The 26146-nt window shown below is 38.8% G+C and overlaps 1 protein-coding gene across 1 annotated transcript in view; it reads left to right on the plus strand.

Moving 5' to 3' along the window:
• The window catches only part of LOC128896830 (uncharacterized), a 204818-nt gene that overhangs the window by 72516 nt on the left and 106156 nt on the right, over window positions 1-26146 (plus strand). Inside the window, exons 5-8 of the mRNA XM_054160351.1 lie at window positions 9513-9599; window positions 11507-13552; window positions 13601-19714; window positions 23912-24022. Coding sequence (XP_054016326.1) covers window positions 9513-9599; window positions 11507-13552; window positions 13601-19714; window positions 23912-24022 — 8358 coding nt within the window. The remainder of the gene's footprint in view (window positions 1-9512; window positions 9600-11506; window positions 13553-13600; window positions 19715-23911; window positions 24023-26146) is intronic.

Below are 26146 nucleotides of genomic sequence, written 5' to 3' on the forward strand. Positions count from 1 at the left end.
TTTTATTCATATATTTTATTCATATATTGAATAATTGTTTAGTTTGTCATTTTATTCAAACTATTACATGAGAAGATTCTGAAAAATTTTGAAAAGTGTTGAAGTATATACACAATGGTCACGTTTAACATAGGTCAGTGCAACAACCCTATCAGAGCAATTTGCAATTCTCTGTTCTAATAGCACAAGCTAGTTACTTCCCCTTGTACATTGAACGAGCATAATCAGGGGTCATCGGTGACTACTAATAAAAAATTGGTGCAAGGCTTGAAGAGATACATTTTCTTATATTTTAGAAAAAATTGCACCAATTAACAGAATATTGGTGCATGGAAATTTCACAGGGTTTAAAGAGATATATTTACTTATATTTTTGAGAAAATTACACCAATCAATAAAAAATTGGCACAAGGCTCGAAGAGATACATTTTCTTATATTTCTAAAAGAAATTGCATCATTCAACAAAATATTGGTGCTTGGAATTTGCACAAGGTTTAAAGAGATATATTTACTTATATTTTTGAAAAAATTACACCAATCAATGAAAAATTGGTACAAGGCTTCAAGAGATACATTTCCTCATATTTCTGATAAAATTGCACCAATTAACAGAAAAGTTTTGCCTAGAAACTCTGACAAGGTTTAGAAAAATTTTTTAATGTTAATATTTCTGAAAAAATTACACCAATTAAAATTCAACTGAAAACAATCAATCTTATCGCCGAGGAATGTTTTCTTTCTATCTATCGAATGCCACTCCCACTATAATTGCTGATGTCCTTCGGTCTCTGGCTATCTGACATTAGCTGAAGCATTACGAACGAGTCTCCTTAGTCTCATCACCGGAACAATTACGTAGTTAATAAATGCAACACGCATTACTGTTCAACGATGACGCTTTTTTCAAGGTTAATTTAATTGGGCATGTCTAGCCGACCAAAATCGAGGTCATTCTTCAACATTTTTATTTTCTAGTACCATTTGTTTCTTCTAAGTGAGGGTGTGCACAATTCTACATTTGTAATTTATTATATATTATATATTATAATATATTATAGTAATAATATATTCTGTATCTATATAATATACTATGATAATAATATACTATGATAATAATATATTATGATAATAATATATTCTGTATCTATATAATATATTATGATAATAATATATTCTGCATCTATATAATATATTATGATAATAATACATTCTGTATCTATATAATATATTATAATATATTATGATAATAATACATTCTGTATCTATATAATATATTATGATAATAATATATTCTGTATCTATATAATATACTATGATAATAATATATTATGATAATAATATATTCTGTATCTATATAATATATTATGATAATAATACATTCTGTATCTATATAATATATTATAATATAGTATGATAATAATATATTCTGTATCTATATTATGATAATAATTCATTCTGTATCTATATAATATATTATGATAATAATATATTCTGTATCTACATAATATATTCTAATATATTATGATAATAATATATTCTGTATCTATATAATATATTATAATATAGTATGATAATAATATATTCTGTATCTATATTATGATAATAATATATTATGATAATAATACATTCTGTATCTATATATTATATTATGATAATAATATATTCTGCATCTATATAATATATTATAATATATTCTGATAATAATATATTCTGTATCTATATAATGTATTATAATAATAATAAATTCTGTTAATTTTCTGAATTCATCAAAATCGTTTAGCAGATATGTTTTTAAAGTTCTACACTTTGACTAAATAAACAATTAGATTTTTTGGAAATTCCAGTATGGAATATAATTAATAGAATGAAAATTGAACTTGGTATATCCAGCTTCACGCAAATTAATTATAACGTTACTTAGAATTCAATATTAAATATCACACAAATTAATTGTAACGTTACTTGGAATTTAATATTAAATATCACTTAAATTAATTATAACGTTGCTTAGAATTTAATATTAAATGTGACATAAATTAATAATAACAACGTTACTGAGAATTTAATGTGAAATTTGACACTAATTAATTACAACGTTATTTAGAATTTCATATTAAATCTGATAGAACCAACCGATAGAAGTAACGTCGCGTCGTTACTTGCTTCCTTTTAACTCTAATTGAGAGATCTATTCTTTACGCGATATGTAAATCAATATCGTCTGCGAGGACAGTTCCGTCTGGCCCCTGAGGGTTCGTCGCATTATATCTCGAGAAGAGTCGTGCAACCCTTTGAATTCTCGAGAAGCAAAACCTAATTAGAGAGCAATTCACCCTTAACTAACAAAGAAAAGGGAATTGACACAAGATCTTCGAACGTCGAGACGTCAAAATTACTGCTTTCTCTTCTCAGTATCTCATTTGTTTGTCGTTTCACTGAGCGTACTTAGTGTCTTTTGAAGTTATAAAGGAGCCTGCGGTCCCAAGGGAAATATAATAATCGTGTTCCCTGAATGAGTCCTTACCCTGTCTAAGTAATTATCTCATTGCGGATATTAACTTTTAAATAATTAATTCCTTGATTAACTGAAACAAGAAGTCAATATTACAAAATTCTCTTAGACGGATAAATGTTTATTTAAGGTATCTATACCTTAACTTTTAAAATAATTATCTTACCGATGAGTTTGTTTCTCAAATAATTATTTATTTTGTAAATACACGCTTTAAATTTGTCTTGTTAGTTGTTTATTAGAGACTTAAACAAAATCGAGTAAAGACACTGCTTGAGATTGTTTCTTAACAAATAAATAAAATATGAAATAAATGAATGAGATCTTTGATAAAGAAAAATCATTGATAAAGAAAAATCTTTTATTATTATCAGTGCAAGGGTGCCAGAGAGGTGAAATTAGGAAACATTAAAAAAATATAATTGAGGTTATAAAGAGAATTCTATTTAAAAAAATACTTTGAGGTTTTTCGTTCTGTTTTCTATGATACAAAAGGAATTTTTAACGGAGATTAATAACTAAGAAACATAAAATTTTATTGTTTAAATGCAATCTTACTAGATCTTAATTATTTGCAATTATTATTTGCACCTAGCATTCTTTCTTTCGTTTTTGATTAATGTGTTTTAAATAAGTTCGAAATAACATCAAAATATTACATTTCGTTTTGTTATCATATAAATATTTACTTACTTCACGTTACGCGTGTAAAAAAGTCTTTTCCACTTCCAATCGACGAAAATATCTAAAACACGTGCGTCTGTTCCCGCGTGTTTTTTGTTCGGTTCTATTCTTCTCAATCGGTGTATATACAAACTATCCAATTGGCGTTCGTATAAAAAGGTGCAACGCACTAAAAATGCCACGGACGGGTTACGATTCGAGTCCTTCCGTATCGAATTCGTCGCAGGCCTGTGTCGCTGGTGATGTAATGAAAAGTGTGGAAAATGAATGGGTGTGCTCGCGATAGTTGTCGTTCGGCCGGCATTGTTTACTCGGAAGGAAGTTCAACTCGGAAGTAGCGCTATTCATGAGCATTGCGCGAGGGGGCGGAGAGCCACGCACCTACCTATGGATGAATGTGTGTATATGTGTGTGCCAGGGCCGTGTTAACAATATTAAGGGCCCCTGGGCAAATCAGTGTACTGGAGCGATTATTTTTATTACATTGATTGTCAGACTGATACTGTTGAAAATTTTTGATGTGATTGAATTTCGATTATAGACCTGTGTACCAGGGCCGTATTAACAATATTAAGGGCCCCTGGGCAAATTAGTGTATTGGAGCTCTTATTTGTACTACGTTGACTATCAGACTGATACTGTTGACAATTTTTCCTGTGACAAAGTTCGTTTATAGACCTGTATACCAGGGCCGCATTAATAATATTATGGGCCCCCGGGCAAATCAGTGTACTGGAGCGCTTATCTTTATTACGTTGACTGTCAGACTGATACTGTTGAAAATTTTTGATGTGATTAAATTTCGTTAATAGACCTATGCACCAGGGCCGTATTAATAATATTGAGGGCCCCTGGGCAAATCAGTGTATTGGAGCTCTTATTTGTACCACGTTGACTATCAGACTGATACTGTTGACAATTTTTCCTGTGATAAAAATTCGTTTATAGATCTGTGTACCAGGGCCGTATTGATAATATTGAGGGCCCCTGGGCAAATCAGTGTATTGGGGCTCTTATTTGTACCACGTTGATTATCAGACTGATACTCTTGACAATTTTTGCTGTGATTAAATTTCGTTAATAGATCCGTGTATCAGGGCCGTCTTAACAACGTTAAGGGCCCTGGACAAATCAGTATACTTGGGATCCTTATCTATAACATTTTGACTGCCAGACTCTTGACAATTTTTGCTGTGATTAAATTTCGATTAGAGACCAGTTAGCAGGGCCGTCTTAACAACATTAAGATGTTTATGTCAGTGTTTATAAAACGCGTTCCAAATGTTCCCATTCAAGTGCCGACAATTTCGACAATTTCATTTTTTTCAATTTCGTGTACAGAAATGAGCGGTGGACACGTGGAAAATCTTGTATACAGTGTGTCCCAAAAATGTTGCAGCACCTTCAAAGAGGTGGTTCGGGAGGTGATTTGAAACAACTTTTTCCTTAGCGAAAATGTCGTCCGAGCCTTCGTTACGGAGATATTAACAGAAAACCCCGGACCAATCAGGGCGCGTAGCCTTCGCTACCGCGGCCCACCTACCGGCATACTCGCGCTCTGATTGGTCGAGGGTTTTCTGTTAATATCTCCTCAACGAAGCCTCCGACAACATTTTTGTTAACGAAAAATTTGTTTCAAATTACATCCCGAACCACCCCTTTCAGGGTGTTACATATTTTTAGGTCACTCTGTATATACAGAGTAGAGGTGATTTAAAACAACTTTTTCCTTAGCGAAAATGTTGTCCGAGGCTTCGTTACGGAGATATTAACAGAAAACCCCGGACCAATCAGAGCGCGCGTATACCGTTGGAGCGCTCGCCGTAGCGTATGAGCGCGGCTGCTCCACCAGTATCCTCGCGCTCTGATTGGTCCGTCATTTTTCGTTAATATTTCCGTAACGAAGCCTCGGACAACATTTTCGCTAAGGAAAAAGTTGTTCCAAATCACCTCCACCATCTACATACAGGGTGTCCTAAAAATGTTGTAACACCTTGAAAGGGGTGGTTCGGGAGGTGATTTGAAACAACTTTTTCCTCAGCGATAATGTTGTCCGAGGCTACGTTGAAGAGTTATTAACAGAAAACTCCGGGCCAATCAGAGCGCGCGTGTACCGTTGGAGCGGCCGCGCTCATACGCTACCGTGGGCACTTCAACGGTAAACGCGCGCTGTGATTGGTCGAGGGTTTTCTCTTAGTATCTCCGTAACGAAGCCTCGGACAACATTTTCGCTAAGGAAAAAGTTGTTCCAAATCACCTCCACCATCTATATACAGGGTGTCCTAAAAATGTTGTAACACCTTGAAAGGGGTGGTTCGGGAGGTGATATGAAACAACTTTTTCCTTAGCGAAAATGTTGTCCGAGGCTACGTTAAAGAGATAATTAGAAAAAACCCCGGACCAATCAGAGCGCGCGTATACCGTTGGAGCGCTCGCGGTCGCGTATGAACGCGGCTGCTCCACCAGCATCCTCGCGCTCTGATTGGTCAACGTTTTCCCTTAATATCTCCGTAACGAAGCCTCGGACAACATTTTCGCTAATTGTAAGGAAAAAGTTGTTTCAAATGACCTCGCGAATCACCCTTTCCACCATTTTTGAGACACCCTGTAAATATCGAAAACCCAGTAGTAAGTCAATCGTGATACTAGCAAACAAAAATGTTTATATCTCAGAAACGGTTGACCTTCGGACCTATGTTTTCCAAAGCTTTTTTACTCGGTACAGTGTGCCCTATACACCATATAAATATTGAATGCTTTCTTTTTGATCACCCTGTATAAACAACACACGTTAACAATCGTACGCGGTAACAGAGGGTCGAACGCGTGGGTGGGGACGTAAGCGTGTTTCACGGGTGATGGATCTGTTTGCGCTCAGTCCATTCCCGCGATTCGTGGACCCTACAGGCCGTGCCGTTGATTTGTGGCCCGTTGACATTTCATTCGGGATTCATAAGCGACTGTCAGTGACGGCGAAATACGCGGACGTGGTGCAATTGTTCGTGCATTTTGTATACATCGTGTCCCATGGCTAGCTTCGTCAACTTTTCGAATTATTTTACTGTCGATTAGATGTCCCGTGGATAGGCGTGACGTGGTTTTGTTGTTTTAATAAAAAGGGCTTCGGTGAAATTTTTTTAGTTGACGCTTTATCTACTGGTAGCTTATTTATATTGTTTTTAATCGATACGTTAGGTGCCAAATTAAAATTCGTGAAAATTTCTACATAATTTAATATTTATTATTTAGTAGTATTTGATTTCTGAATTTTGGCAAATTCACGAATTGTATACAGATTTATTCTTATTAATGACTCAATTTCTGTAATTAATTTTGTTAGTTTCTTTCGTTTGCTTCTAGAGAGATGTGAATAATTTTATAGGCTCGAGGATGAATATTTAATATTTCAATGAATAACGAAGTCGGAATCTCTGAAAATAAATTTCATTGTTTTTAATACGTACAGAATTAAATAATCTGCTATAGTTGAACTGTGTTCATGGAGAATAACTCTTTTATAATACTGTGGAAAATTACTTTGAGTTTGTAAGTATTAACTGTATTTTAAAATCACAAATTTTTTGAAATTTATGAGCAAACAAAGCTATTGATCCAGATTTAGACGTACCAGAAATTCATGTATCGGGTTGTCTGGAAAGTCCATGCCGATTTTTAGTAGGCGGTACAGGTCTGAATATATCAAATAAAATAATATATAAATAAAATATATGAATATATAAATAAAATAAAACAAATAACATGTGGACATCCCCTTAAAAAGTGGAAAAGTTGTGGAACCAAATGGTACATAAATAATTCAATAAATGTATATCAAAATTCAAACGTGTTTTTGAATGTTTCTTAAAAATTGGCACGAACTTTCTGGACAACCCAATAGTTGCTAATAATCTTGTGAGGTGGATGTAACTATAAAAACACAATAAAAAAAGAAAAAGTGGAAATGTGTGTGGAAGCTGAAGTCAGCCTAAATTAACATACAGGGTGTCCCACGCAACTGGAACAGGCTATATATATATATATATATATATATATATATATATATATATATACATATTATTTTTTAGGTTATAAATTTTAATTTCATTAATTTATTTCAATACCATAACAATGGTAAATAATTGGTGTAGAAATTAAACCATCTAAAATTGAATTTGAGCAAGTCTGTGTCATTGAGCATTAATGGTTTAATTTGTCTTAAAGATAGCATAATTTATTATAATGTAACAGTGGAGCGTAGACGTTATATTTACAATTTAATCATATATTTTATTCATGTATATATATATATACATGGTTGGGAATAGAAAAATATGTTATAAGTGGAAAGTTAAATGGTTTCTTACGGTGCATAACATGTAACTAATTTTATGCACTTTTGTGCATCGGTGCATTAGAAAAATTGATGCACAAGTATGCATAAAATTAATTGCATGTTACGCACCATCTGAGTCCATTCAACTTTCACTTATAACATTTGTTTCTATTCCCAACCGTTTAGATGATGCATCTTGTTCCAGTTGCCTGTGACACCCTGTATACTAAAACAGAAAATTCTTTTCTAAGGTGCAGGGTCTTTTCGAATGAACCTGTAGATGAAGTGTTAATATCTATTCGAGCATTAAGAATTTCTGAAAAGTTTTTGAGATTTTTTATATTCTAGTGGTATTTTGAAAAGTATAGCAAAAACCTGTTAAATATTCACTGTGTGTTCAGTTTACTACATTAATGGTAATTCAATCGTTATTTAACTGTGATTTTGTACATTGATTCCGTTTAGAAAAGAGGATTGTACAATATATATATATTGTACAGAAAACAAAATTATCTTAACATTAAAAGTACCAAGCTTCTCAATTTGATCTATGTACATACTTCAAATTTCTATTTAATGTCATTCAATTATTACCAATGCTCTCATTCCAATTTTTGGGAACAATTATTGCAATAGAGAATTAATTTGATTAATACATTAGGTTATTATTTTTTCTTTTAATCGCAAAGATATAGTTTTATGTATAAATTTTAATTTTATTAATTTATTTCAATACCATAACAATGGCAAATAATTGGTGTAGAAATTAAACCATCTAAAATTGAATTTGACCAAGTCTGTGTCATTGAGCATTAATGATTTAATTTGTCTTAAAGATAGCATAATTTATTATAATGTAACAGTGGAGCGTAGACGTTATATTTACAATTTAATCATATATTGAATAATTGTTTAGTTTGTTATTTTATTCATGTATCTTATTCATATATTGAATAATTGTTTAGTTTGTTATTTTTTTCATATATTTTATTCATATATTGAATAATTGTTTAGTTTGTTATTTTTTTCATATATTTTATTCATATATTGTATAATTGTTTAGTTTTTTATTTTTTTCATATATTTTATTCATATATTGAATAATTGTTCAGTTTGTTATTTTATTCATGTATCTTATTCATATATTGAATAATTGTTTAGTTTGTCATTTTATTCAAACTATTACATGAGAAGATTCTAAAAAATTTTGAAAAGTGTTGAAGTATATACACAATGGTCACGTTTAACATAGGTCAGTGCAACAACCCTACCAGAGCAATTTGCAATTCTCTGTTCTAATAGCACAAGCTAGTTACTTCCCCTTGTACATTGAACGAGCATAATCAGGGGTCATCGGTGACTACGTTTTATAATACTGTAAATGATTAAATAACGAACAAAAATTAAATGAAAATAATTGTGAAAATAAAATTATGAAAAAAAAAATAAACTAATTTCTGGCAATATTTCTTATCATATTTTAAATCATATTTGATATCATTATTTGGATGTTTACAAATGATGATTAAGTGGCGAAAAAAAATTAAATGAAAATAATTGTGAAAATAAAATTATGAAAAAAAGAAATAAACTAATTTCTGGCAATATTTCTTATCATATTTTAAATCATATTAAATCATATCATTATTTCCAAATTGTGTAAACATAAATAAGAGAAAATTCGAGTAATGCGTGGTTATTTTTTTGTTTTTTAGGTTATTACAATATTTGAGCTGTTTTATTCGAACGTTGTTGTACCTGAACCTAAATTTTCTTATTTTTTAATATTTTAGAGTTTGCATATTTTTTTCTTTTTTATAATATTCTATTTGGTTATTTAGAATTTCCTGAAATTTTATTTAACAAGAGACTTTCATTCATTACATTTATAAGTAACTAGAAACGTCTTAATTATAAATTGTTATAAATAAAGCGACGTAAAGCGAACAGTTTGAAATACAATTTCGTGTTTTTTTTTTCAGATAACACAAAACCCGATCAGAGTTTTGCCAATCAGAACGGCGGTCCGAAGAGTTCCTTGATCGAGCAACGAGACGAAACCAATAAAAGTAAGTACCATGAATTTCCGTATTCGACTAAAATCCAATATCTTGGAATGCCGAATTGAGTCATGCTTGTTGCATGATTGCTACGAACTATATTTCTCTTCTCTTTCACTTCTAGTGCACCATTAAATCCTTTGTTTTCATTTCATCCATAATCATAAGAAGCATTAATCATTACAATTATTAATTACATTTTACAGTTAACAACAAGTAATATATTAATTATATTAAAAAAAAAAAAAAATATAGAGAAGCATACTATTTTAATACTAACTCCTTAATCGTATCCTAGTCACTTAAAATATTTATACACTGTGAATCGTAATTATAACATCACCCATATTTTTAAATGATTCAAACCTTTCGAATCAATATAAAATAAAATCAATTGTATGAAATGAAAAGCAACATCAAACAGAGTAATATAAATTTCATTATCTTTTCGGCTCACATAATTGATGTTTTTTTCATTTCAAGTCTGAAACGTTTAAAAATATGCAATGCGGTATAATTGTGTTCTAGAGTGGCAGTAGAATATTAAAAAAGGTAAAAATATTAACACGCGCTTAGTTAAGTAGCTTTCCTTAGATAATAGTTACAATAATTAGTAGTTACAATAATTAATTTATCTATTTCTCATTAATTCTTTGACTGCGAAAAGTGTATACAGGGTGTCCCAAAAATGTTGGAGGTCCTTGAAAGAGGTGATTCCGCAGGTGATTTGAAACAACTTTTTCCTTAGCGAAAATGTTCTCCGAGGCTTCGTTAAGAAGTTATTAAGTGAAAACACGGACCAATCAGAGCGCGCGTATGCCGACGGAGGGCGGTCGCCTAGCGCGTGCCCCACGCCTACCGCAGGCGCGCTTGCGCTCTGAATGGTCCGGGGTTTTCTGTTAATATCTCCTTAACGAAGCCTCGTACAACATTTTCTCTAGGGAAAAAGTTGCTTCAAATCACCTCCCGAATCACCCCTTTCCTTGAAAAATGTTGTGTTACAACATTTTTGGGACACCCTGTATAAAAGAATTCCATAAAATCAATAGAATTATAGCAATATAAACAGTATGCGGGGAAGAATAAAATAATAAAAATAAGTTTTCAATTTTTATTTTCGAAACTGAACGTTCTACGAATAAACTGTAAATACAAAAATCTTCCGTCTTATCGTCCCCTACAAGGTGATATTTTTTAAAAATTCTCACCTCTGGGTCTTATCGAATTTTCAGCAAAGGATTAACCTATTCATTAGATTCAGAGTAGTAGAAAGTAGTCTTCCAAGTTTTCAATTTTTATTTTCGAAACTAAACGTCCTACGAATAAACTGTAAATACAAAAAACTTCCGTCTCATCGTCCCCTGTAAGCTGATATTTTTTAAAAGTTGGTTTACCGAATATAAACAGACATAACCGAGACCTAACCCAGAGCCCTTTTCTGAAAATCAATTTTTCCAACGAACTTCTATCTGAATTTTTATTTTCGAAACTAAACGTTCTACGAATAAACTGTAAATACAAAAAACTTCCGTCTTATCGTCCCCTACAAGGTGATATTTTTTAAAAATTCACACCTCTGTCCTTTTTCGAATTTTCGAATTTTCTTTCAAAGACTTAACCTATCCATTAGATCCACAGTACGCTTACACCTAAATCAACAAACTAACGAAACAGAAGAACATTCTGGGGTTTGCTTATCCCACTTCACTTTATCGATTAGAACAGGCCTTCTCTGTAAGGTTCTTTCCGTCCACGAGGAACACAAAGCTTCCGATGTCTATGTCGCGCCAGTACAAGTCTCGATCCTAAAGAAAATTCCAAAGGAACTCGACGCAGGACCGTCGAACGCATCGATTCGAGTACAAACTCCTACTCAACCTTTTTCACCTTAAACCCTCGATTCGGCAATTCCGCAGGATTTACCGAATCCTTGGAGTACGCGACAGACGCGGAAGACGTAGCCATGCCGCACGGAGCGCGAAACCGCAGGAATCGCAAAGGTCGCAACAGGAGGCGGTTCCAACGACCTCCAACCCCTGAAAGAGCACCGAAAGACGACGAGAAGCGACTAGAAGAAACACCAAACGACCTACAAGCTTCCTCACAGAGAACGAACGACACGATACACAGTGACGACGCAGACCCATCGAAACACATCGAAACAAACGAAGAAGTCGACGAGGTTCCAAATGCCTCCAACGACCTCGAGGCTCTCAGAAACACGGAGGAGAGATGCAGAATCCGCAAAGGCACCGTGGTGCCCAGCGTGAAGGTCGTGGAGATCACGACCCTAAGCAGCCTGCCGTTAGCGGCCAGGATCGATCACATACCAGGAGTCGGTATTCTAGAAACAGGCAACAAAGACGACTCAGTCGGTAATGCAGGTATAATCACCTTCAGCGACGCCCTGGAGCCGTTTCGCTCGGCTGCCGAGGCCGTCGACGCTCTAACGCCCGGCGGACGCCTGCAAATCCATGACGTAAGCGACTGCGACGTCGAAACCGCGAACGTCAAACCGGTTATCGTGGAAATGGAGTCGGACGTCGAGAGAGACGCGACGGAGGCGCCCTCTGATAACGATATCGGGGAGACGGGGTGCGCCGAGGCACATGTTTGGGACAGCGTGATGCCTGGGGACGTGGAGAGGAAATTGAGGAGCTTTATCGAGGACTTGAAGTTGCCGACGTACGCGGAGGACGCGGAGGACGCGGAGGAGACGTGGAGATCGAGCGAGCGCGTGCGCAGTTTGACGTATAAAAAGGTTAGGAAACGCGCGGCGCTGGAGTCGTACTACGCGCACTCTGTGGCCGCGAACCGATTCCTGGATATTATACAGGAGGAGGGGGAGAAGCTGTCGGAGGACGAGGAGCAGCACATCAGGGATTTTATTAATGAAGAGATCGGCAAGTATCGGAGGGAGGAGAGGCGCACCGATCGACGGAAGTGGGACTTGGAGGCGGGAGGAAGGTTGGAGTGGGAGGAACACGTGATGAAGATGGACGCGGCGGAGGGAGATTCGGATACGGATGGCTCGGAGCGGGAGGACGGCGCGGATTTGAGGATGAGAGTGAGAGGAGTGAGGGGAGTGAGGGGAGTGGTGTCGCATGTTGGAGAGGGAGTGGAGGAAGAGAGTGGAGAATCGGTTGAGGAGGATGGGTGTGGGTTGAGGGGAAATTTGGATGTAGAGGGGTCGGAATGCGAGGGAAGGAGGGCGAGTGGAGAAGTATCTGCAGGGAGGTATGGTTTATATGGGGTGGATTTGAAAGGAAGTGATTTGGGATTGCAAATAGGGATGAAGGAAGGGAAGGAGATTTTGGAAATGGGAGGAGAGTTGCTAGATGAAATAGATGAAAAGAATTTGGTGGTGGAGAGCGTTTCAGAGGCAGGAAGATCAAAATTTGAGAAGACTAGAAATGTAACTAGAAATGAAACTGGAAGTGAAACTAGAAATAAAACTAGAAATGAAAGTGGAAATGAAACTAGAAATGAAAGTGGACATGAAACTAGAAATAAAACTAGAAATGAAACTAGGAATGATAATCCACTAGTTGAAGAGAATTTGAAAGGAGCTGTCTCAGAATCACCAAGTGGCACGAAGGAAGACAAGGAAATTTTGGAAATGGGAGGAGAGTCACAGTTGACAGATGAAATAAATAAAAAGAATTGCGTGGTAGAGAGCGTTTCAGAGGCAGCAAGATCAAAATTTGAGAAGACTAGAAATGAAACTAGAAACGAAACTATAAATGAAACTGCAAGTGAAACTAGAAATAAAACTAGAAATGAAACTAGAAATGTAACTAGGAATGAAACTAAAAATGAAACAACTAGAAATGAAACTAAAAATGAAACCATAAATAAAACTAGAAGTGAAACTGGAAATGAAATGAGAAATAAAACTAGGAATGAAACAGGAGATGAAACTAGAAAAGAAACTAGAAATGAAACTAGAAATAAAACTGCAAGTGAAACTAGAAATGAAACTGGAAATGTAACTAGGAGTGAAACTAAAGATGAAACTGGAAAACAAACTAGAAATGAAACTAAAAATGAAACTAGAAATGAAACTATAAATAAAACTAGAAGTGAAACTGGAAATGAAACTAGAAATAAAACTAAAAATGAAACTGGAAATGAAACTATAAATAAAACTAGAAGTGAAACTGGAGATGAAACTAGAAATGAAACTAGAAATGAAACTGCAAGTGAAACTAGAAATAAAACTAGAAATGAAACTGGAAATGAAACTATAAATAAAACTAGAAGTGAAACTGGAGATGAAACTAGAAATGAAACTAGGAATGATAATCCACTGGTTGAAGAGAAGTTAAAAGGAACTGTCTCAGAATCACCATGTGACACGAAGAAAGAGAAGGAAATTTTTGAAATGGGAGGAGAGTCACAGTTGCCAGACGAAATAAATAAAAAAAATTGCGTGGTAAAGAGCATTTCAGAGACAGGAAGATCAACATTTGAGAACACTAGAAATGAAACTAGAAATAAAACTAGAAATGAAACTGCAAGTGAAACTAGAAATAAAACTAGAAACGAAACTGGAAATGAAACTAGAAATAAAACTAAAAATGGAACCAGAAATGAAACTGGACATGAAACTGGACATGAAACTAGAAATGAAACTAAAAATGAAATTGAAAATGAAACTGAAAATGAAACTGAAAATGAAACTAAAAATGAAACTAGAAATGAAACTGGAAATGTAACTAGGAATGAAACTAAAAATGAAACTAAAAATGAAACTAGAAATGAAACGGGAAATGAAGCTGGACATAAAACTAGAAATGAAACTACGAATGAAACTGGAAGTGTAACTGGAAATGAAACTAAAAATGAAACTAAAAATGAAACTAGAAATGAAACTAAAAATGAAACTAGAAATGAAACTGGAAATGAAACTACAAATGAAATTGAAAATGAAACTGAAAATGAAACTAAAAATGAAACTAGAATTAAAACTAGGAATGATAACTTGACACAACTTGAAGAAAATTTAACCAAACCCATCTCAGAATCACTAAGTGACACGAAAGAAGACAAGAAAACTTTAAAAATAGAAAGAGAGTCACACAAAGAAACCTCCACGAAAAAATACATAAAAAGTAGCATTTCAGAGGTCGTAGTATCAAAATTCAAGAAAGCTCAGAACAAAAGCGACACACTCGCAAAAGATCCCCAAAGAAATTTAAAAGGACCCCTACAAGAACAACGATACAAAAAAACCTTCCAAGAAGCAAACACTATAAAAATATCACGCGAGACGTCGATAAATAACTTACCATCCAGTAATGAGAACTCCAATGATTTCGCAGCAACTGCCAAACAATCGGAAACAGGAAAATCGCATTTATCGCCAAATACTTCAACCGTTACTGAATTCGCGACAGGAGAATCAAAAGCAAGACACGACGAATTAAAATTGGATAACTGTCAGGATTCTCGCATGGCGTTGCCAAAACAGCCAGAGATTAAGCAGTTGGAAATAGCAACAGACATTTCCGATTCTAAAAATGTGCCATCGATCAGCGAGCCTGTGAAAAAGAAGCTGCAAGAGAAAAGTGATGTTAGAAGAAATTGTATGTTGCCGGAAAGTAAAGAAAAAAATTCTGCCGATGCAGAAGGCTCTGATAAATCACTGAATTCTTCCAAGGCGCCGAGTAATAATTTGGAAGCTGAAAAGGAGGCAACAGAAGTTAGATTAAATGAAAATTGTGAAGCGAGCATGTTGGCAGAAAATGGAGACGAATTTCCCAGTGCAGACGATGAAGGACTTAATTCAAGCAATACTAATCCATCGAGGAATGTTTCAGAGACTGAAAAACAGGCGATAGAAGTTGGAATAAATAATCCTGAAGCGAGCAAGTTGTCAGAGAACGAAGAAAACTTTTCCAGTGCAGATAATGAGCCACTCGATTCAAACAACACTGTTCCACCGAGCAATATTTCAGAGTCTGAAAAACAGGCACCAGAAGCCGCAATAAATAATTCTGAAGCAAGTATACTCCCACAAAATGAAGAAAACTCCGCCAATGCAAATAATGAGCCACTCAATTCAAAAAACACTGATTCACCTAGCAATGTTTCCGAAAAACAGGCAACAGGAGCTGCAATAAATAACCCAGAACCTAGTATACTCTCCCAAAATGAATTAAACTCTGCCAATCTAAACACCGAACCACTCAATTTCCGCAATCTTAATCCACTGACCACCGCCGATACCTCAAACCCCGCGAAACCCTCAACGAAACCTGCAATAAACACAGAATATCCACCCCCAACTCTAGTACCGCCCCAGTACGCAAAATTGCAATCACAAGTGCCAAACGTTTCCACGAAGAAAGACCACCGTCGTCCGCCCACACCACCAAAGAGATCGTCCAGCCTCATGGATGTCGGTTTCCCAGAAAACTCGAGCACCCGTCCTCTTGCTCTCGATGCCAATCACCCAGAGCCTCCAATCCGCCGCAAAAGGGACAAACGAAAGACAAACGAAACCTCAGTCGAAGACAGTCCGCCGAATCGTCCTCCATTGCCCAGAGAAAGCCTCGACGCGTCCAAGCCGCGATTCACCGCATCGCCAGCACAGTCAACACCGATCGAAAGTGTCAGCAATATTCCCAGCGTCATCGGAAGCCTGTCGGAAATTCCCTCGCGAAACGACGCCGGCCCTCGGAATACTCGCGACAACAGCCTGGCCGACTCGTGCCGCTTACCGATTGTCGACGACTCGAGGGTCCGCGGAGCCACGGCTCGTTTCGAAAGTGACAGCATCGCCGGATCGCGCGATTGCGTCGGGAACGGCGCCGGGCTTGGCAATGAGGCAAGTCCTGAAATAACGTGCCGCTACGCGCGGGAAAAGACGCGCGAAAAATGCTCGGTGCCCGAGTCGTCGACGACGTCCACCGCGTTAGGATCAGCTGAGCAGTTAAAGAAAGCAGTTATGGAGCGTTTAAACGTCAATAAGGAGACCTTCGAGCGTGAGGAGTCTAAAATTGACAAGGAAATGGAGACGTCCGAGAAACGGTTTGGAGAGGATGTCGAATCCATACGGGAGCATCAGGTACTCAGCGAGAAGCAGGTTCGCACCAAGGTCGCTAAAAATATAACCAAGAGCACCAAGACGATCCGAACGACCGTCAGCGACGTCAAGGGGAGCGAGCAAGTCCTCGGAAATGTTAGTTCGAAGGAGCTGACGACCAGCGAGGAAGAGTTCGAAGAGATATACAATCATTCGAGGATAACAGACGACAGGAGTTACTATGCTCGCGAAACCGGTGACGACTGTGGTCGAACCAAGCAAGGAACCGATAGCAAGGACGAGGAGCGAGGCTCCAGGACCGAACAGTCGAGTGAACCCCAAGGCGACAAGGAGAAGACCGATACAGCGGACTGCCAGGCCCAGGACTCGTCCAGTAGCGCCACCTCGCTGAGCACGGTGAAGTATAATCCAATGGAAGCGTGGCAAGCCGACGTTTGTTCGATAATAGCGGAGGAAGCGAGGAAGAGTAAACTCAGGCGCGAGGACACCGAGTCGTCCAGTCTGAAGAGCAAGCTTCCTCTCTTAAAAAGAGAGGAACCGTACGACCCCGCGACCAGTCACGAGCCTCCGTTGTCCCCAGAGCCCATACCTTACTCCCCAGTGGAGGATTTATACTACGTACCCCTGGAAACTGATGATAATTCCAAAAGTCTCTATGAAAGTGCCATCGGAGTTGTTCCGGAGTCTCTGAAGAACCTCTGCATCAAGCGAATTCTGTCCATGCCGTACGGTCTCCAGGTAATCAACGAGATAACGGTGCCCAAGTTTGACATCTTTGAAAGCCTGCGCTCTATACCGAGCTGTACTGTGTTCGCTAGGACAGGAGCGAAGGGAGTAACTGGGAGCGAGGTTAAAGGCGTTCCAGTAGACATGCATGGCCGGAGGCGTTGCGAGCCGCGTGGAACCTCTGTTTCGGGCCGGAAGAAACCGGAACGGTTCGAAGGGAAGGAAGAGAAGGCGAAGAAAGAAAAGGTGGAGAAAGAGAGGGAGAAGAAAGAGGAAGCGATGGCGGATGGGAGTTCGTGGCTAGGTCTCACCACCGCAAGAGACCCGAGGCTGCTCGTCTGTCTTTCACCATCGCAGCAGAAGACGGCGATAAAGACCAGCGCCGATAACTTGTTGGACCTCCACAGGAAGTTCCTCAACAGGCACAGCTACTACGAGGAGGAACCACCGGCGAGGATTCCGGTTCCTAAATACAGGGTCGAGGTACGTCCGGTGGTCCAGGAAGCAGAGAGGAGTCACGGATCCTGCAAACCGGTTGGAATTGACAGCAAACCGACCAATAGACTATTGGAGATCATAAAGGAGAACTCTGGGAATGATCGAGCTCCTGAGCAATTAAAGAGCACTGTAAATGAGACAGTGAGGTTCGAGGAAACGAGTCGGTCCGAGTCCACCGCGAGATCCACCGTTGATAAAGGTCGGGAGCGTCTCAAGGCCACTCGCCTCTGCGACTGGTTGCACCTTGCTAGATGCGAGCCCGTCGATGCGCCGCGCCACGCGCTCTCCGAATCTCTCTCCGGATCTCTCTCCGATGATTTATTAATAGAACCGTCGGGTGAGAGAGAGTCCTTCAAGACACCTCCGAGCGTCCCCGCGCGATTTCACAGCAACCAACCGGATACAAAGGATCTCGACGACAACAAACACACATGCTTCGCAATCCCATCATCAAATTCACCAAAAAGGCCAGATCCTCCAGCCAGAAGCTCCACGCCGTTCAACAGGAGCCCCATCACGCTGAACAGCGCCCTAATCGACAAAACGCCCTCATCGGCCGCCATGATGGATTCCGCTGGCAAGAAGACGCCGCCTCGAAGGACTACCGACCCGCGCTACAACGTAAATCCGGCGCTGATCGACGACAGGGTCGAGGTTCCGCCGCGAACGAAACGCGTGGTGAATGTGGACAGGTCGTGCATCGACACCACGAGCATCTTCGACCAGAGCCCGCCCAGGTGCCACCTGGAGCCGCGCAGGTACAAGAACCCGGAGAATCTCAAGCACGTGACCGCTGCGGAGATCATGGAGAACCTGAAGATGCTCCAGATGGACGCGGACGATCAGCTGGAGGACACAGGGCGGGAATCACTGTCGAGCGACCTGGCGCAGCAGTTGAGGTATGTAGAATTGCTGGAGAACCAACTGAAGAATGTTATATTGGCCGAGGAGGAGGAGAAGGAGGCCTTCGAGGAGTTCCAGGTGCAGGTGAAGCGGTGGCGGGAGAAAGGAAGACCGGAGGAGTTGAAGATGTCGGGAGTGAAGAGCGAAAACTCCTTGGAGAAGGATCGCTCGGAAAAGGTAGACAAGGACAGGAAGACAGAGTCAGTGTCGGAGTCCCGGCAGAAGATTGAGACCCTGGCGCCATCTACCGTCGCGAGCGTGGCGCCATCTACCATCGCGAGCGTGGCGCCATCTAGCATCGCGAACGTGGCGCCATCTACCGTCGCGAGCGTGGCGCCATCTACCATTGCGAACGTGGCGCCATCTACCGTCGCGAACGTGGCGCCATCTACCATCGCGAGCGTGGCGCCACCTAGCATCGCGAGCGTGGCGCCATCTACCATCGGCGAGAGTGAACAACTTCCCAAGATGGCGGCCGAGACGGGCCATATCTCGGAGAGCAACGGAGAAACCACAAGAGTCGGGAAACCAAGAACCTCGGCCGTCCTGGTTAACGGCGAGGCGTTCCGTCGCCGGATGTACGACGAGTATGTGGACAAGGTCCTGGAGAGGGAGGAGAGGAAGTATCACAAAGTCGTGAAGATCAGCACGCACGAGGAAATCGGTAAACCGAAGGGGAAATCGGAGATGAGCGCCGTCGAGAGAGAGTTTATCGAGAAGGCGAGGAGCAGACTGAACAAATTCGGAATAAACCTCGACGGGAGCGAGTCGGAGACCGAGGGTGGGAGGGACAGCGAGGGGAGGAGACGAGGGGAAGTCGAGGAGAGGGATGACATTCCAAGAGCGAAGTGTTTGATCGACGGGAAGGAATTCGGGGACGAGAGAGAATTGCCCGAGCATTTGCAAGAGTTCCTTCGAATATCCGGAACGACGAACGCCAGCGACGGTGAGTTCGCCGACGAGAATCGAAGATTTGCTGTGTTGTTCGTCGTTTTTTTCGATTGCTGGCATTGGATTCGAGTGTTTACCGCCTGACTTTGGATTTCAGAGAGCCGGTTGGCGAGGATTGAATACGTAACAGTCACTAACGCACGTTTCGTAGACGTATCGTGATTTGCATTGTCGTAGGTATCGCGTGCTTGTCGTCACTAACGATACTTGAATGGGCTTTCCCTTGGTCGTGTTTTTCGTTGGAATAGAGTTTTCTTTTTTCGTTGACGTTTCCTGTAATTTATATTTTGTTTTTCAGTGTTGCGTTGCGAGTGGAAGGATCATGGCATTGATTATGTCTTTTTGGAGTTATGTATTTTCGGTGGCATTTTTTAGATCGGTCAATTTAAATTATGTTTATACAGGGTGTCCCAAAAATATTGGAAGTCGTTGAAAGGGGTGGTTCGGGAGGTGATTTGAAACAACTTTTTCCTTAGCCAAAATGTTGTCCGACGCTTCATTAAGGAGTTATTAACAGAAAACCGCGACCAATCAGGTCGCGCGTATGTCGGCGGAGGGCGGTCGCCTAGCGCGCAGTCTACGCCTACCGCGGGCGGTCCACTGGCATCCGCGCGCTCTGATTGGTCGGTGGTTTTTCGTTATTATCTTCTTAACGACGCGTCGTACAACATTTTCGCTAAGGAAAAAGTTGTTTCAAATCACCTCCCGAACCATCCCTTTCAAGGACCTTCAACATTTTTGGGACACCCTGTATAGTTGCAAGTGGGATCATCAGGAATACATCTGCAAACTAAATGTGAAAGGATTGATCGCATTTGGTAAATTCTTTCCCGAGTTACATGAAAAGATACGAATTTTGCAGTAATAATTGTTATAAACATTAAGAAATTCAAAAATGTTTTAAATGGGAACATAATTAATTATTTGACATTATATGTAGAAGATTCCATCTCGATTGATTAATTTCTTGCCGAGTTACATAAAAAAATAGGACTTTTGCAGTAGAAATTGTTATAAACATTCTTGAATTTCTTAATCTTTATAACAATTGTTACTGCAAAATTCCTATTTTTTTATGTAACTCGGCAAAGATTTTATCAAATGCGATCAATCCTTTCACATTTAGTTTGTACATGTATTCCTGATGATCCCATTTGCAACTATACCAAAAATGTTAAAGGTCCTAGATACGGGTGGTTCGATTACTTCCGATTGTTTAATATTTAATGGATAACATGGGTACCGATTATTTAATTATTTACAATTCTACAGGGTGTCCGAAATAAGGTTGGAGGTCCTTGAAAGGGGAGGTTCGGGAAGTGATTTGAAACAAATTTTTCCTTAGCGAAAATGTTGTCCGAGGCTTCGTTAAGGAGATATTTAAAGATAACTCTGGACCAATCAGAGCGCGAGTATCCCGGTGGAGCGGCCGCGGTAGGCGTAGGCTACGCGCTAAGCGACCGCCCTCGCGTTCTGATTGGTCCGGGGTTTTCCGTTAATATCTCCTTAACGAAGCGTCGAACAACATTTTTGCAAAGGAAATTTTTGTTCAGAATCGTCTCAGCTACCCCCCGTTTCCGGCTCCTCCCCGACTTTTGGGACACCCTGTATATAATATATTGTTGTTTTTCGTTGGAAAATATTAGGTTGTCCGGAAAGTTCATGTCGATTTTTGGTAAGTGGTACAGGTCTGAATATATCGAAGTGGTTGAAAACAAATAATATGTATACATCCCTTAAAAAGTGGAAAGGTTGTGGAACAAAATGGCACCTATGTAATTCAATAAATATATATTAAATATATATTATATTAAATATATAATAAATATATATTAAAACTCAAACGTGTTTTTGAATTTTTCTTAGAAATTGGCACGAACTTTCTGCACAACCTAATATTTTCTATATTTTTTCCTGTATCGTGCTACGCGTGAAATCGGGTTAGTTATAAAAGATTCTACGATACTATTAGAAAAATCAGTTTAATTTACATTTTTGTAGTATTTTTATTGTTGGGACACCCTGTATGTAATGGAACTCAGCTTCAGATGAGGTAACGTTTCATAAACTTGAATCATGTACCTTTGATTCATCCCCTCGAGCCCAGAAAGTAGTACGTAGTATCTGTCAGAATAAATATCCACCGCCCACCATCTATTCATCTTCGATGGCGAATCGCAACGTTCGACTCGGGTTGGTCGTCTGCAACGTTCATGATTCATACGAGAATGGGAACCTAAATATAGGTGGCATCGAGAAATAGGCCAGTGCTCGTAGAACGTTTCGTCGCGCGTCCAGCCCAACGCCGGAACCACCGTTCCGATTTTGGCTATTTCCAACGAATCGCGAGTTACGACACAATCTACTACATCCGTCGAATCATCGCGAGACCTTCACCCTCTCGGAGCCACATCGTTGCCGTAACAGCAAACAGATTTACGCATCGATTAGGCGTGGAAGAGATATTCTAGGTCTACTCTTGATAATTTTGTAAGATAATTAGTAGACTCTGGATTTTATTCATTTATGGAGTATATTAATTTATAATGTTGTTTCTGGATTACGCTAAAGGTAAAATTAGGGATCTAGTAAATCATTAATTTATGGAGCAAACGGATCTGTGCGTCGATTAGGTGTGGAAGAAATATTCTAGGTCTACTCTTGATAATTTTGTGAGATAATTAGTAGACTGTGGATTTTATTAATTTACGGAGGTGGGGAAAAAATAATTGTGTACAACTTTGTTGGAAAGAGACAGAACTCAGTTTTATTTCACGCGTCCGATTCTTAGCGTGTCTCAGTCAATACTAGAGATGGCGTGAACTGCTACTTTTGAATCACTCGTGATTCAATCACGTTCATTCTCAATCACATTGATACTCAATGACGGATCGACCCAGTCTTACACCTACTTTTCTTTTAACCATACTACTTTGTCTATCTCAATTGTTTTCTACGATCTTCGAACGCAACACACATGACATCGTTTATACATCTACAAATCATGTATTATCATTATTTTCTGCACTGTTTGCCTTCTATGTTTCATTTTGGCACTACTAACGCTAATATAATAACCTAGTATAATAATCGTGAAATACTTATGTTAAATTTGAATTTAATCCTATGGAGTTTAAAAAATAGAATTATTTTCCTGGCTATACTTTGTACACAACATTTAAACCGTTAATAATTGTTAATACAGGGTGTCCAAAAAATGTTGGAAGTCCTTGAACATGGTGGTTCGGTAGGTGATTTGAAACAACTTTTTCCTTGGCGAAAATGTTGTCCGAGGCTTCGTTAAGGAGATATTTAGAGAAAACCCTGGACCAATCAGAGCGCGTGTAGCGCTCGCGGTAGGCGTAGGCTACGCGCTAGGCGACCGCCCTCCGCCGGCACACTCGCGCTCTGATTGGTCCGGGGTTTTCTGTTAATATCTCCTTAACGAACCCTCGGACAACATTTTCGCTAAGGAAAAAGTTGTCTCAAATCATCTCCCGAACCACCCCTTTCAGGGTGTTACAATATTTTTGGGACACCCTGTATAAAGAGGGTGGAGGTGATTTGGAACAACTTTTTCCTTAGTGAAAATGTTGTCCGAGGCTTCGTTAAGGAGATATTAACAGAAAACCCCGGACCAATCAGACCGCGAGTAGGCTGCGATAGGTGTAAGCTACGCCCTCTGCCGGCACACTCGCGCTCTGATTGGTCCGGGGTTTTCTGTTAATATCTCCTTAACGAACCCTCGGACAACATTTTCGCTAAGGAAAAAATTGTTTCAAATCACCCCCTGAACCATCCTTTTCAAGGACCTCCAACATTTTTGGGACGCTCTGTAAAGCATCCACCGTTATTAATTTTTAATCTATTCATATTTGAAATTATGGCCAGTGAAAAGGCAATAATTATTGCCGGATAAAATGCTTCTTTTTTTGTAAATACATCTCTGCTTCTGAATCGATGAAAATTAGAAAATTATTTACAGTTTAAGTTTAGATTAACCTAACCAGGCCACAACCAACCTTGCTAAATGCATCGCAGACAGGAAGCTTAAATATTCCATGATATCAGATTTCAACGCTTGTGAGCTTCGCTATATTGTATTATTTCGTATATTGTGCAAAGCTCCGGTTAATGTATTTCTGTATTTTTTACTTTTTTTTTTTTGGACGTTCAGGGCATGCTTTCTTAGTTGTAGGGCGTGGTTATGATTTTGCGACAAAGGGGAATGACAATGAAAGCGATCTGCTGCACGAGATCGACGGTGCTTTGAAATTCGGCAAAGGATTTCTGTTTGGGAAAGGTGCGTCTCACGATCTTGCTTGGTTAAGTAGAGCATGCTTTTTAATTAAAAACAAAAATACAGAGAAAAGAAAATATTTTCTCGGCACTGGCTTGAATTATTATTTTTCTGTTCTCCGTAAAGCCTTCATTTTAAATTAAAATACTTCAATGAATATAATTAATTAACTAATTACTTAATATAATTAATTTAATATAATTAATAATTAATTTTACTTGAATTGGTCAATATCAATAATTACAGTATAAATTGAAGTATTAATACAATTAATTAAAGCAGTTATTATAATTAATACTTGAATACAAAATGATATATTGTGAATATATCTGAAAACAAAGATATTTAAAACAATCTATTGTACTAAAATTAAAAAAATGATACATGATCTGCCAACATGGAGATGAGAAACATTTTCAACACCCTACTGCATATTGTGCATTGAGATGTTTATTATTAAAATACCAATCTCACGAAAATAATACATTATGAATATATCTGAAAACAAAGATATTTAAAACAATCTATTGCAGTAAAATTAAAATAATGGGACAAGTTCTGTACACTTATTCGATTCCTAGAATTATCTCCAAAGTTTAATTTGGTTCTCTCACTCTGGAATACATCTAATGTCTATTTTCACTCAATAATACACAAAAGAATTCAGAAACTCTAAACATACACATATAAATGTGCGATATCACTTACTCTAGAATATAACTAACGTCTCATTTCCACTCAATAATACACAAAAGAATTCAGAAACTGTATATACTCAATAGTTCCGTTTGAAGATCGAAGCGATATCGTCGAGCCGCGTCGCAGGCCTATTCTAAATCGTCGGTTCTGCGTAGTTGAACGACGCAGAGCGTTCGGGGATGGCGTCGGTGTCCGTGTCGGGCTCGCGAGCGTCTCGACGCCTCTCAGTCCTTGGACGTCTTTCGAGCGTCGTTCATCACCGCGCACGAATTCGACCCGACACGCGACCGACCGACGGTCTAACCGTTAGACTCCAACGCCATGCTGGAGAAAAGTGAGTGCGCGCGACATAGTGACGATTCTCGTGCAGTGGGTGGCGACGCGACGGTAGTGGCGTCACGGCGCCTTAAGGATTCGTTCAACAGGTTGTCCTACGAACGCAGAGGTCTGCTTTAAACTAGGACGCGGTCGACCGAACACTTCCGGCCACTTGGACGCGTTTCACGGATTTTTCATCCCTAATCGTCCCTTTTCCCTTGTTTCTTTTTCTCTCGTTCAAAGTGACACGTTCCCTTTCAGTTTCTTTTTAATGAAGGAAGACAAGTTCTGTAGTGTGCGAGGTTGATTTTAGCGTCGGAAGATCTTACGGTTCATTTTACCTTTCACCGTTGGAGAATTTTCTGACGGGATGATTTTTGTGTATAATTTAAATCGTGTATAATTATTAAGTTGGTTTAGGGAAGTTTATTGTCAGGTTTCTACGGAGTGGAATTAATTAGAAGGCTTAGGATGGCGGATTTGGATAGATGCTCTCTCTGTGGATTAAAGGCTGTTTTAGTGGTTAGCGAAAAATGGCGATGGGTTCTGTAACTTTATTTGTGAAATTTAATGAAGAATTTAATTTGAAGTGAGAGAAGTGTGTGTGTAGAGAAGTTCTATTAGGAGGATTTCATTTTCTTTATGGTATATTTAAAACGTTTTTAAATTCTGTATGTTATATATGTTATTGATAATTGTATAAATGTTATACGATAATAGTAATAACAACGTATACAGGGTGTCCCAAAAATGTTGTAACACATTGAAGGAGGTGGTTCGGGAGGTGATTTGAAACAACTTTTTCCTTAGCGAAAATGTTGTCCGAGGCTTCGTTGAGGAGATATCAACGGAAAACACTGACCAATCAGAGCGCAAAGATGCTGGCGAAGGACGGTCGCCTAGCGCGTAGCTCACGCCTACCGCGGGCGCTCCGATTGGTTGAGGGTTTTCTCTTAATATCTTCATAACGAAGGCTCGGACAATGTTTTCGCTAAGGAAAAAGTTGTTTCAAATCACCTCCCCAACCACCCCTTTCAAGGTGTTACAATATTTTTAGGACACCCTGTATATGCAGAGTGGAGGTGATTTGAAACAACTTTTTCCTTAGCG

This window comes from Hylaeus anthracinus, unplaced genomic scaffold, assembly GCF_026225885.1.
Source record: "Hylaeus anthracinus isolate JK02 unplaced genomic scaffold, UHH_iyHylAnth1.0_haploid 11978, whole genome shotgun sequence".
Classification (NCBI taxonomy): domain Eukaryota; kingdom Metazoa; phylum Arthropoda; class Insecta; order Hymenoptera; family Colletidae; genus Hylaeus; species Hylaeus anthracinus.